The sequence below is a fragment of the Hylobates moloch genome, unplaced genomic scaffold (assembly GCF_009828535.3).
Source record: "Hylobates moloch isolate HMO894 unplaced genomic scaffold, HMol_V3 SCAFFOLD_1, whole genome shotgun sequence".
In the NCBI taxonomy this organism is placed as follows: domain Eukaryota; kingdom Metazoa; phylum Chordata; class Mammalia; order Primates; family Hylobatidae; genus Hylobates; species Hylobates moloch.
This window is the reverse complement of record NW_026652276.1, coordinates 221,872,908-221,887,774: the sequence shown is the minus strand read 5'-3', so window position 1 is coordinate 221,887,774 and position 14,867 is coordinate 221,872,908. Positions and strand designations below refer to the sequence as shown.

At 35.6% G+C, this 14,867-nt stretch overlaps 1 protein-coding gene across 11 annotated transcripts in view; it reads left to right on the top strand.

The window, feature by feature from the left end:
- The window catches only part of BRAF (B-Raf proto-oncogene, serine/threonine kinase), a 208,322-nt gene that overhangs the window by 110,424 nt on the left and 83,031 nt on the right, over positions 1-14,867 (top strand). For 10 of the 11 annotated variants that reach the window (XR_009209599.1, XM_032761940.2, XM_032761945.2 and 7 more), the window contains exons 4-5: positions 11,269-11,372; positions 12,200-12,302. Coding sequence is in view for 10 of the 11 variants with exons in the window: in XM_032761940.2 (XP_032617831.1) it covers positions 11,269-11,372; positions 12,200-12,302 (207 nt within the window). In the remaining variant the exon portion in view is untranslated. Of the gene's footprint in view, positions 1-3,694; positions 4,184-11,268; positions 11,373-12,199; positions 12,303-14,867 lie in introns of those variants that run through there. The other variant, XM_058427302.1, reaches the window with a different exon arrangement.

The following is a 14,867-nucleotide window of genomic DNA, read 5'->3' as shown; positions in this document are numbered from 1 at the left end:
GAATGTTAACAGATTTGTAAAAGTATTACCAATCTAATAAAATTTAAAGTATATTTGACTTGAGTCCTGTGTGTATTGTTTGTCTGTATAACAGTTGTTTGTATTATATGACAAAAAATTAACCAAAAAATATTAAACTCACCTGATTACCCCAAAAGATGGCTTGTGTTCTAAGCCTGTCTGTTTAGGCTTATAAGTCAAAAGAAAATTTCTTTAAACAAATTTTATTTGATAGTTTATTGAGATATAATTCAAAAGCCATGCAATTTACCCATTTAAAGTATAAAATGATTTTTGTATATTCACAAAGTTCTGTGGCTGTGATAATTCATTTAAAAATATTTTTTCACCCCAAAAAGAAACACTGTACCCGTTAGCAGTCACTTCCTGTTCCTCCCATCCCTATGTAACTACCCATTTGCTCTTTATAGATTTGCCTATTCTCTGGCATTTCATATAAATGAAATCATACAATATGTGTTTGTGACTGACTTCTTTTACTTAGCATAATGTTTTCAAAGTCCATCCACATTGTACCCTGTGTCAGTCCTTCGTGCCTTCTTATGGCTCAATAATATTCCATTGGCTGTATATACCACATTTTGTTTACACATTTATCAACTGATGGACATTTGTATTGTTTCTACTTTTTAGCTGTTATGAACAATGCTGCTGTCAACATTCATGTTCAAGGTTTTGTGTGGACATATGATTTCATTTATGCCTCTAGTAACCTTTTACGAGACTGGCAGAATGTTTTTCAAAATGGCTACACCATTTTACTTTCCCTTGAGCATGAGCGTTCTGTTTTTTTCACATCACTGTCAAACTTGTTTATTATTTGTCTTTTTTTTTACTGCCATCCTAATGGGTATGAAATGGTATCTCATTTTGGGTTTTATTTGCATTTCCCTTATAACTAATAATGTGAAGCATCTTTTTGTGTGATTGTTGGCTTTTATATATCTTTGTGGAGAAAGGATTTGCTTTTATAAATAGTTTTACATGCATTTCATAGATAAATACCAATGACCTGAGACAAGAAAAATTACAAAGGTTTTTGAACAATGCTCTAATAATAGAAATCGGACAGAAAAGAGAAAGTAGCCAAGATCATTTCCTCTAGAGATGGGAAAATGTACAAGTTCTCCAAGGATCTATGACACAGCAGGAGAAAGAAGTGGAGATAACAAGAATAAAACTGAATGCTCTAGGGACACAAAAGGGAAATACTGAAGATAGGTAAGCTATCTTCAGTATCTTCTTTGTTTTTAAGTTTATTCCTAGGTAAGCTATCTTCAGCGTAAGGTAGACTACGTTAAGATAGGTAAGCTGTCTTCAGTATAAGGTAGACTAGATAAGCTGTCTTCAAAATAAGGTAGACTAAATCAAAGGATTGTAATATCAAAAAATGTGATAGACCCTGGATGTGGTCTTTTACATCACTAAATGAAAACCATACTTATAAGTTGTATATAGTATTGTAAAGAAAATTGCCTGTTTTAGGTATTTCAAAATTGGTGACTTTGGTTTAGCATTTAGAAAATATTGTTCATAGGTTTTTTTAACTCTTTATTTAGAAAATTTAAAACACTTGGCCGGTGCTCGCGTGTTGGCTCATGCCTGTAATCCTAGCACTTTGGGAGGCCAAGGTGGGTGGATCACCTGAGGTCAGGAGTTCGAGACCAGCCTGGCCAACATGGTGAAACCCTGTTTCTATTAAAAATATAAAAATTAGCCAGGCATTGTGGCACACACCTGTAATCTTGGCTACTCGGGAGGCTGAGGCGGGAGAATTGCTTGAACCTGGGAGGCGGAGGTTGCACTGAGCTGATACCGTGCCACTGCACTCCAGGCTGGGCGACAGAGCAAGACTCCATCTAAAAAAAAAATAAAATACTTATATGGAAAAATATAAAGGACAATATATTAAACAGCTGTGTTTAGTCACCTACAATGAACAAATACTAATTTTTTTGTTATATTTGCTTCATATTATACATAGAAGTACAAATTTAGGTTCCACTACCAGTCCCATTCCTCTGCTGAACACCCATCATCCCGTCTTGTCCCCAAAAAGACAGTCACTATGATAAATATGAGGTACCTTCAATCATATTTTTATATTTTATTATATATATGTGTAGCCATAAGCCAATGTTTTTGTTTTTTTTAATTTGTAAGATGATATGATACTATATGTATGTAATGGTCAGCATCTTGTCCTTTTTATTCAAAATTATGATTTCAAGGTATATGTATTTATATGTTAACACATACAAATCTATTTCATTCAATGCTATTATCAAGTATTCTAGCTTCTTAATATACCACAGTTTATCTTTTTCTCCATTGATGAGCATTTAGGTTATATTTGGATTTTTTGTTGTGACAAACAGTGCTGTAATAAGAACATTCTTGTGCTTGTCTCCTTGTACACGTATAACAAGGTGTCACAAACCTGAAAATGGAATTCCTGGGACAGGGAGTATCATTTGAAGGGACTCTTTCCCCAGTGTATGTTCTTGGCACCTTTGTCAAAAATGAGTTCACTGTGGATGTATGGAATTATTTCATTGTTCTCTATTCTGTTCCATTGGTCTATATGTCTGTTTTTATGCCAGTACCATGCTGTTTTGGTTACTATAGCTTTGTAGTATAATTTAAAGTGAGGTAATGTGATTCTTCCAGTTTTGTTCTTTTTACTTTGGCTATTCTGGGCCTTTGGTAGGTCCATATAAATTTTAGGATTATTTTTCTATTTCTGTGAGGAATGTCTTTGGTGTTTTCATAGGGATTACATTGAATCTATAGATTACTTTGGGTAGTATGGACATTTTAGCAATATTGATTCTTCCAGTCCATGAACGTGGCCAGTCTTTCCATTTTTTCATGTGTTCTCTCCAATTTCTTGAATCAGTGTTTTATAGTTTTCATTGTAGAAATCTTTCACTTCTTTGTTTTTAAGTTTATTCGTAGGTATTTTATTTGTAGCTATTGTAAATGGAGTTACTTTCTTGATTTTTGTTTCGGATTGTTTGCTGTTGGCATGTAGAAATGCTGCTGACTTTTGTATGTTAATTTTGTATCCTGCAACTTTACTGAATTTGTCAGTTATAATTGTTTTTTGGTGGAGTCTTTAGGTTTTTCCAAATATAAGAACATATTATCCACAAACAAGGATAATTTGACTTATTCTTTCCAGTTTGGATACCCTTTATTTTTTTCTCTTATCCAATTGCTCTAGCTAGGACTTCCAATAGTATGTCGAATAACAGTGGTGAAAGTGGGCATCCTTGTCTTGTTCCAGGTCTTAGAGGAAAGACTTTCAGGTTTTTTTCATTAATTATGATTCTGGCTGTGGGTCTGTTGTCTGATGAAAAGTCTAAAACGGTACCTAAAACTACTAAATTAATTTTAACATCTGTGAGTTGTTTTTAGTTCTGTGAGAAGAGCGTATCTATTTTGGTTTACTCAGTGAGTAGAGTCGTGTCTAATAGTGAGTAAATGTACTGTAAGTATTTTTGAAAGAATGAGTCTTTGGGTTTACCATACCCTGGGGTTTGTAAACAAATATCTGTTGATTGGCATTAATCCTGATGGTATCCGAGGTAAAGGAATGGCAAAGGGAAAAGATAGGGCAATACTGACTGATACTTCAAAATCATGCCCTAGTTATGCTATAATCAAGCAAGAAATGTTTATGGAATGGAAAGATTAAGGAAAAGGTATGTTCTTATTTTAGCCAGTTTAGGAATAAAACTAATACCAGAAACTTTAACTTTCACCAGTACAAATAAATAGTTTCAATGGAATAGGTCGAAAGTAAAGGGACATCACTAGAGTAAATGCTAGACCTTCCCTCCCGTTTTATTTTTAGCAACAGCAAAGCAGAAACTAAGATCTACAAGTGATAAAAGAGGATGATCCATTCAATTCCTGTGTAGATAGGAATAATAATAATACCTTTTACATATTGGTACAGTTTGTAAAAACACTTTCACTTACACTCATTTAATCTTCATAGCAACTTGATAAGGTAGAATACTATAGGAAGCAGTATTAGCTTGGTACTTAATTACTGTGTTTAAATTTCAATAAAACAGCTATGGAATCCAGGACATTCTTGGCACCTAATAAACTGTATTCTTTGCCAACAGTGAAAGTACTTTTCTGTTGCTTGGTAAGTTTTTTCCCCTTAGAATACTAATAAGGTAATTGATTAACTTTCATTTTTATTTTGATTTGATTGGGACAGCAATTTAGCAGTAAAAGATGTCACCTTTATAAATCCTGTGATTTCTGGTTCTTGGCCAGTTAAATTCAACCTGACCAGGAGGCACGCTTAATTCTAAAATTGCTTTTACCTTCTGAAGTTTTTGTGATACAGACATCCTCCTTTTTCTACTTTAATGAAAGCATGTTATAAGCAGATCATAACAGTTTTTTTTCTTTAAAACAATATTGTAATTAGGCCAGCTGCAGTGGCTCACACCTGTAATCCCAGCACTTTGGGAGGCCGAGGCAGGCGGATCACTTGAGGTGAGGAGTTCGAGACCAGCCTGATGAACATAGTAAAACCCCGTCTTTACTAACAATACAAAAAAATTAGCCGGGCTTGCTGGCACATGCCTGTAATCCCAGCTACTCTGGAAGCTGAGGCATGAGAATCACTTGAACCTGTGAAGCAGAGTTTGCGGTGATTGTAGGTCACACCACTGCCCAAGCCTGGGTGACAGAGCAAGACCCTGTCTCAAAAAAAAAAAAAAAAGTCCAGGCACGGTGGCTCATGCCTGTAATCCCAGCACTTTGGGAGGCCGAGGTGGGCGGATCATGAGGTCAGGACATCAAGACCATCCTGGCTAACACGGCAAAACCCTGTCTCTGCTAAAAATACAAGAAAAAAAATTAGCCAGGCGTGGTGGCAGACGCCTGTAGTCCCAGCTACTCAGGAGGCTGAGGCAGGAGAATGGTGTGAGCCCGGGAGGTGGGGCTTGCAGTGAGCCGAGATCACGCCACTGCTCTCCAGCCTGGGCGACAGAGCGAGACTCTGTCTCAAAAAAAAAAAAAAAAAAAAAAAATGTAATTGATGTAATAGTCCCAAAAAAGAACTTGGCATTAAGTTAAATTATAAAATCAGAAAGCTATATAACTTAAATTTGTATTCAAAATCTGTATGTTGGCATGTATATTCTGTGCCAGTTTATTTAAGATGTTACTGTATCATGAAGTTTACTTAAAGCATATAATCGTCTGCACTGTAAAACAACTACCAGATCAATGTACTAGCTCAAAGAATTAAACATATAACAATTTTGATGACCACCTAAATTTTAGAACAACTTTTTTTAAAAACTTTTTACTATGGAAACTTTTATATATATTATATATATGTTATATATATAATATATATACATTATATATGTCATATATACATTATATATGTTATATGTTATATATACATTATACATGTTATATATACATTATATATGTTATATATCATATATACATTATATATGTTATACATAACGTACACGTTATATATGTTATACATAACACACGTTATATATGTTATATATAACATATATACAAATTTTATATATATTTATATTTTTGAGATGGAGTCTCACTCTGTCACCCAGGCTGGAGTGCAGTGGCACAGTCTTGGCTCACTACAACCTCCACCTCCTAAGTTCAAGTGATTCTCCTGCCTCAGCCTCCCTAGTAGCCAGGATGGCAGGAGCCTGCCACCATGCCTGGGTAATTTTTGTGTTTTTAATAGAGATGGGGTTTCACCATGTTGGCCAGGCTGGTCTCGAACTCCAGACCTCAGGTGATCTGCCTGCCTTGGCCTCCCAAAATGCTGGGATTACAGGCATGAGCCACCATGCCTGGCCAACTATGGAAAATTTTAAACATACATAAAAGTAGAAGTAGTATATGAATCATCGTGAGCTCATTAACAAAAGATAATTTCAGTTCACTTTAAAAATTGATGTGTGAAAGTTTGGACTCATACATTTTGTTTTGGTCTAAAGTTTCCTTGGCAAATATTCACATGATTCCATTGACTCTGGCTCCTTTTTAAGATAGGATGCTTTTTTATTTTTTTAAGAGAAAAATTATTGCTCTGACGAGCTAATCAAAGATATTTAATTTTGGAATTCGGAGGAAAGGCATAAATCTAGTTTATTACAAAAATACCTCTTTTTAGTTTTCCTAGCCTTAAAATAGGAGACAATCTCCCTCCCTTTACACAGGTTGTACTTTCATATGGTATTTGCATAAAGAAATCTTGTTTTCACCCCGGCTTAAGTATACATCCAATTTTCTCTGCACCTTTTAGGTAATTCTTTTTTAAAGAGGTGTGTGTGTGTGTGTATGCGTGCACATGTGTGTGCACGCATGTACACACGTGTGGATTTTCATGGTTTTTAAAATACAGATATAAATACAAATACATTTATTTCCCCACTCTTCATACATAAGATACATAATACTGTATATATCATTCTGTATTTTGTTTTTAATGTTTAGACCATTCTGGAAATTTTGTTTCCATACATAATTTTTTATATATGACTACAGTTCCATTGTATAGATGTACTATAGTGTATTTAACCAATGATGTGTTTATGGGCATTCAGGTTCTTTCTAGACTTTTGATATACAATCAGTACTGTAGTGAATGATGTTGCACATACATTATTCTTATGTATTGCAGGCATATCTGTGAGATAGATTCTCAGAAGTACGCTTCACTAGGTCAAAGAGAAATTTGCATTTGTGACTTTGATAGATACAAATTTCGCTTCATGGGTCTTGCTTAATTATGAGATATCTGTTTACCTATAGCTTCATACCAATAGAATATGTTGTCAAAGTTTTGGATTTTTGCCAATCTGATAAATGAAAAATAACTTCACAAGTTTGGATTTGCTTTCCTCTGAGTGTGACTGAGCACGTTTTCATATGTATGAAGGCCATTTCTACTCTGTTTCTGTGACCTGTCTCTCATATATTTTTCCCTTTTTCTCTTGGGTTGTTGGTCTTCATCTCAATTTTTCAGGAGCTCTTTTTATATCAGGAAGCTAACTCATCTGCTAAATGAGTTGCAAATATATTTTTCACCATTTGTACTGTCTATTTACTTCACTTTTAATGTGTTTGTTTTGCCATACAAAAGTTTTTTTTTAGTTTTATGTAGGTGAATTTAATATTTTTTTCATTTATGACTTGTAGATTTTGTATCAGAGTTATAAAAGCCTTTTTTATTTGAAGATTTGAAGGTGCCATGCTTTCTTCTAGTTCTTTTATGGTTTGTTTCACTCTCCTTCCCTTTCTTCCTTCCAGCATTTAAATATTTGATCCATTTGTAGTTTATTCTGGTATACAATATGAAGTATGGATGAACCTTTTTTTCTAGATTAGTTCCAGTTGTCCCAGCATCAATTATTTAAAAGTTCATCTTTACCCCATTTCAGATGTTGCCTTTATCTTATTCGCACTTCCTTTATGTGTTAGGGTCTATTTTGGTCTTTCTGTTTTGTTCCATTGATTTCTTCATCTGTTGCACAGGTACTATCATGAAAGAACAAATAGTATAAAAATTCAGCCTACAAAAGTGGAATTAAGAAGGACTGATAGATGGCTTGCCTTGGTAATAGAGCAGAAAACCATTTTTTGCCTGTTGATGAAATATATATGCAACTTAGGATCAGCATATGTAGAGAAGCACAAGGGAGCATAGCCATATTTGAAGTGTATTACTGGAGTGCCTGAGGGAAATTATCAAAGAGGCTGAAGGATAGATAGCTCCAAGTCATTGGTGGCCTTTTATGACACATTATGGAATTGGAATTTTGTCTTACAAATAATGGGAAAATTTTAAGCAGACTAGTGAAATGTAAGATTATATTTTAGAATGGGTTAAATGCTGAGTTCAGTGAACTCAGCATGGGCTTCAGATTCCACAAACCCTATGAAATTTTGTTTCAGAGAGCACATTTGAGGCTTTCATTAGATTCTCAGAAGTCTTTCTCTCTCTCCCCCTCACACACACACACACACACACACACACACACACACACACACACACACACAGGTGTGCATGCACATGCATGCCCAAAAGTTAAGAATACCTTCTTAAAAGTAAAAAATTAAAAACAAAGATAAAAAAGAAAAAAAGAATGCCTTTTTTGGAAAGATTTCTATGGTAACATAGGATAGGATACATTGGATGGGGTTTAAAACTAAAGATCGGTCACCAGTCAGGAAATTTTGGCATTAGTATAGGCAGAAGATGAGTGGCACAGGGAAAAGTGAGCTTTCACTTCAGTTTATTATTTCTGAAAGGTTACAACCGGTTCTCATTGTTCGTAGTAGTTATGTTCTATAAATTCACTACAAACAATTAGTGAACACTGAACCTTGCTCCTAGGGGAAGTACAAGGATTATTATTATTTAAATGAGCCCAAAAAACCCTCTGTATATTGGCCTCTAGGTTGTTTCTTCCATTACAATAGGTTGAGACCTATTGGCTTAAAAGTGTGCTTGCACCAAACTAAATTTTTTATACATATAATTGTTTTAAATATAATCCTGATAAACAGATTTTTAGCCCCTGAGAGCCTGCCTACTTTGCAGTCCCCACAAAACTGTTTTGTACTCAACATCTATTAGGTATAGATAAGATCAAATCCCAAGGCTATAAAGATTCCAAGCTGCTGTTGCCCTTTGGAGCTGTTTGATACATAGACTCCCTGCTGGGTTGTCTAACATTGTCAGCTAGACATATAAGCTTCCTCTCCTATTCCCCTCTCCCCTGAGAGTCCCCTAGCCCTCCTCTTCTGGGTGATAGCCACTCCACCTCAGCTTCTGGCCAGTCCTGTTTGGGTAGTCGCCACTCTGCCTTAGCCTCTGGACAGTATGCTTTCAGGACATCCTCTGGCTGCAGATCTGTCAGTGTCACCCAATAAAGCTATGCATGCTACTGCCACCTCATGGTCATGTCTTTTTCCTTGATCAGACCCCAAATCCCTCAAATTTAAAATACAGTTAGGTTCCTACCAGCCTCTAGTCACATTTTCATCAATCAGTCAATACGTAACCTTGTTTTGTGTGTGTTTCTGTTTAAAGACATATTGTTGATTCATTAACATTGAACTCAAGGCCGACGGCTGACATTACTATAACTCATGCCTGAAGGAAGCTGGCCTAACACATGTGCTTACTCTGCCAGGGACATTATAGCCTTCTTATGCTTACCAGCCCTAAACAGCACTTGAGCACTATGCTTAGGGATTATTTTAAACAGTAGAATCATCAACAAAAAGCATAAAAGTGAGAAAAAAGTGGCACCAAATAGGCTTTGCCCAGGATACTTGTTTATAGTATGAAAATTGAAACAAGAAGGCAAGAGAGAGCTTCACTGTTCAACCTCAGTTGGAGAGGTGCATGCGTTAGGCAACTCAAATATCTCACTGCTCTGCGCATGTCTATGAAAGCACTGCGAGTATTGACTTTAGAGTTAGAAATAAATTTTAGCAAGTAGAGAGATTTCAAGTATGGACTCCACAAGTAATGAGGATCAACTGTACCAATCCACTCCCCTTTAATACTTCCAGTGATGAGCCCAGTCTCATGACAAACTTTTACCTTGCTGGATAGGTAAAAGTTCAGGGTTTTTGTTTGTTTGTGGCAGTATCTCGCTCTGTCACCCAGGCTGGAATGCAGTGGTACGATTTTGGCTCGCCGCAACCTCCGCCTCCTGGGTTCAAGTGATTATCGTGCCTCAGCCACCTGAGTAGCTGGGATTATAGGCGCCTGCCGCTATGCCCGGCTACTTTTTGTGTTTTTTAGTAGAGCTGGGGTTTCACCATGTTGGCCAAGCTGGTCTCGAACTCCTGACCTCAAATGATTCACCCACCTTGGCCTCCCGAAGTGTTGGGATTACAGGTGTCAGCCACTGCACCCAACCTGGATAGTTGTAATGGTTATATTGCACTACCCTCTGCGTCCTGTTATTTCTGGTCATAGATCCTAATTAGGCTTTCTGGACTCTTCCCCCTTCAATATATTATTTGAATTCAGCTGTCTTATATTTACCTTTACCCCCATTTTTTCCCCTCTAGCATAAATATTCCCAATTTCTTTGGAAACTTTTGGTTTGCTAAGCACCTTAATTTAAATGAGTGGAACTTATTGTTACAAACTAACATTTCCCCTTCTTTTTACATCTCCTCCCAATAAAAACTGTATCCTCTGTACTCACACTGCCTCACTGTAGTCTACACCTTCAGTTCCAAGTTATTCAGATTTGCCTGTGGGGGTGAGGCAAGGAAAAGGCTAGAGATACGGATAACTTTAAATATACAGAAAGATTGCTTTTTTTTTTCTCTTTCCCATTCCTTCCTTCTCTGTCTCTCTCTTCCCATGTCATCTTTGCTTCTTCATGTTAGCTTCATTCTATAACAGATTTTCTCAGTGTGGTGGAGAATATGGCCACTGAGGGCTCCAGATTTGTATCTTCTACAAATCTACAGAACTACAGTAGAAACAAGGACTTTTCTCTGTCAGTGTCCATGTGTCAATTTAGGGAAGAACTCAGGTACTGTTTGGGTCATATATATAGCCCTGGACCAGTTGCTCTTGCCAGGGGTATGGGAAACTGATTAGCCAGCTTCTGTCATCTGTAGTGACATAAAAGTAGTGGCCCTTGATAGCTTTTCTAGTACCATGTGGATTTCTGGAGAAGGGAATATTCCCAGAGGAAACAGGAGCACCAAACAACAAATATCAAGTATACACATTAAGACAGGTTTTTTTCTTCCCGCTATGTTTAGGGCCAGTAAGATGTCTCTTAAGGACAGTCAGTGTGAGTGAAGGGTTATACAGTTTTCAGCTTTGAACAATATTGGATCAAAATTGATTTTGCTTTTAATATTGACATCTGTTATTCTCAGTGATGGATATACTGTGTTGGTGGGTGTATTGTAGCAGATACTGTTACTTTTTCTTTTTATATATTTAAAGTATTTCATAATTTTAATAAAATAGAAAATTAACTTTGATTTAAGTTGGTGAATAATAACAGATATTTGGGTTATAATTTCCCTTTAGTATTAAGTTAGCTGTAGAAATGGTGTTGTATCTGACCTAGTAACCCATTTGACTTTTTAAAGATGAATTACTAAATTTTTTTTAATGATATGAAAAAATGTAATTTGCTCCCTTTACCTCTTATCAATATATTTATGATACCATAGGTACCTGCAAGGTGTGGAGTTACAGTCCGAGACAGTCTAAAGAAAGCACTGATGATGAGAGGTCTAATCCCAGAGTGCTGTGCTGTTTACAGAATTCAGGATGGGTATGGTTTGTATGTGACGTGAAATTTTGTTTAAAAAGAAAATCACACATTAAACTTCGAAGTTTTCTTAGGATCTTTACCCAAACCTAGGGAATTGAAAGTCTACTTTAGGAAAAAGTATTAAATTAATACTAAGTTAGCCTGAAGAAATATTGTAGGCCATATGAGGAGTTAAATAATTGTATATGACTGTAGTGTTTGTTACTTTGATCAAATGATTTTATTTGGAATTTGAGATTCTTACAATTTTTGAACCATTCAGAGTGTGATTTATTTGGATAATGGACTCTTACCCCCCTCCCATTTTTAATACAAACTCATAGTTTCACAAAAGGTATATCAAAATTAACATTTTATATTGACCTACTTTTCTTTCAGAAAGTGTCTAACATTGTTCCAAGACCCTTACATTTTGAATCCTCTTTAAAAAAAAAAAAAAAAAATCATTTTGGGGGCATATTGTCCCTGTCCCTTGAGTACTCTTTTTCCTTGAATGGATAGATAAGTCCGTACCTGTGATTTTTTTTTTTTTTTTTTTTTTTGGACCCCAGGAACAATCCATTTTCTGCTGTTGTAGGTCTTTTCTGGAGCTGACTTGAAGAAAAGAGTACATCTCTTTACCCTGCTGTTTGTCCAAGAGTGATACATTTATTTGGGGTAAACTTAAAATTAATTTATTGCCATTTAAATTTCTAACGATGGAATATTAGGGAGCCAAACCTCCCTGTTACTAGCCCCTCGATAACCAATTTTCATATCTTCAGCATGAGGTATGTGAATATTTTTAGATGTAATAACCAAGAAAAGCTTGTGTCTACATTTTTCAGAGAGAAGAAACCAATTGGCTGGGACACTGATATTTCCTGGCTTACTGGAGAAGAATTGCATGTGGAAGTGTTGGAGAATGTTCCACTTACAACACACAACTTTGTATGTATCTTTACGTTTTTTTTGAAATGTCAAAAATGTTCAAATTTTAATGAATGAATTTTTATTTAGGGAATGTGAAATATGGATGAGTAATTTTGGAACTGACATTTTACCTGAGTTGAAATCAGTTGTTTTCTTTAAAAACTTGTATTTAAACAAGAGTTTAATTTTAATCTTTATACTTTCTTTTTAATTTAAAAAAGTAATATGTATGCATTGTGAAGACAATTTTGAATAGTGCAAAAGTATGTCAAGTAAAAAAAGTGAAAATACCCTCCTAGAGGCCAACATTTGTTTAGATTAACAGGTTATTGTTCTGTCTTCCAAACTTTTTTCTGTATGCACAAACGTGTGCTTGTACCTGTGAGCCCAAAGTTTTTTCCTTTCTTTTTTTCTCCCTTTCCTTCATTACTTTCTTTTCTTTTCCCTTTCTTAAATCAAAGTGGAGCCGTGCTATGTGATATTCTTTGCTTTATTTTTTTTTAATTCAACAGGATGTCATGGACATCTTATCATGTCAGTATACCTGGCCTTATTTTAGTATGATTATGTAATAATTCATAAGAATAGGGATTCAGTGTATTTAACCATTTCTCTATTGATAGACATTTTAAGTTTTTGTATTATAAAAAATTTGTTACATACAGGGCTAAACAGGGTCTTTCTGCATATATCTTGACACACTTGTACACACCGTTGTGTTTCTGAAGGATAGGTTAATGGAAATAGAATGGCTGGGTATTAAACTCTCCATGAGGCTTTTTTCTTTGTCTGGTTTTTGCATTTGCTAGAACCTAGCATAAGCCTAAGTGTCGCCAGCATAAGGCCCGGAATGTGGGACCTTTTCACCTTAGAGATGAGGATCTACATAGAACTTGAGAACCTATCCTCTAAAATGGCAGGCAGAAGCCAAAAGTTGTCTCTGAGTCAGGAATACATTTCTTACTTTTCTCTATATATGGAATTTTGGCCAGAGTTTTTTCTAGATGGATAATTACTGCTACCCTTTAGGCGTCAAGTGTTTTCCCATGTGTCTTGGTGATTAATCCAGCTGGGCTCTTAAAGCAGATGATTGATTAGATTATTTCCTTTGGGGTTTATGCTTTCAAGCCTCCATTAGTAGTGAATAACGAAATCATGTTTGTGTTTCTGTAAAGCACTTTTTTGGAGAAGTGTAAGATACACCTAATGTCAATCAAATTTTACTGTGCAGCAAATAATTTTAACATGTTGAATTTTAAGTGGATAAATCTTAACATTTTTATTTAAGTTCTTAAGAATACAAATACAGTTGAGCATACATTTCATACTGATTACTACTCTGTTTCTTAATAATTCTTCTTAGCTAGAAATTGGATATGAGGAGATAAAAGAAAGACCTAAGTTGCTAAGCGTGAGAAAATAGTATTAAAATGATGCCTCAGGAAGGTCCTTGCCACAGAAGGATAGTGAAAGCAAACTGCAGATTGATTCCAGAGTATGGAAATTGTCACCACCCAGTTGGATACCTGCCAGTAAATTTTTATTGAAAACTTTCCATTTGCCAATACCATATCTTACCTAGGGATATGACAAATGAATAAGACAGTGTCACTGCCTTAGAGTAGAGAGAAGATTTAATAAATTGTCATAAACATTCATAATTACTATATATGTATAAAGTTCTGTAGATGCACAGAGATTCCTAACCTGGCTTTTGAGGAGTCAGGAAGGTTTCTCAGAGACAGAAATATCTAAGCTTAGGCCTGATGGAAGAGGAAGTAAGTATCAAGTAAAGAGTACCCTAAACAGAGGGAACAGCAAGAAAGCATGTTACCTTTGAAAGTTTTGAGAGAAGTTCAGAATGGATGATACGAGGTTGAAGAGTAGGTTGTTAACAGTATTGTGGGTAGAATAAGAGTTGTGGGTAGAATAAGCAGAGTCCAGCTCATGAAAATCCTTGTAAGCCGTATTAAAGATTTGGATTTTTCTGTAAAATAATTAGAAATGTAATAGTTGTAAGCATGGGGAGAAATGTGATTAGATTTGTCTGTTAGAATGATTGCTCTGAGTGCCATATAGAGGCAAGATCAAAAACCTATGTTCTGCTTAGAAAGGAAAAGTGTTCTTGGCTGTCTTGGGTTTTGCTTGGCTATTCAAGGAGGGCTGCTTATGCCTCATGGTTTCATAGTTATAAAAGCAATCCCTTCAGTATTTCTCTATATCCCAAGAGTCCTTGGGAACTGGGAAATGGGAAAACAAGATTTGAAACATATATATCCAACCCTTCTCCTTTTTCTACAGACACTCAGTGTCTTCCTTCACACAGCCCCACACCTTGCAAATTAATGCATGCAAATTACCTCGACTGTGCCTCTCACTAATTTACCATACATATTTATGGTAAATTAATCAGATACCAGATTTAGTGTAAGCTATGACCCAAAAGAAAGATGTATCTTCTTGTGCTCATCTTTATTGACAAAGGTATACTTACAGATACAGGCATATATTGCTTAAAATTTATGATCAAATGCATATCCACGTTTTCTTTCCTTCAGATGTTTTGGTCACCTACCTACTTGG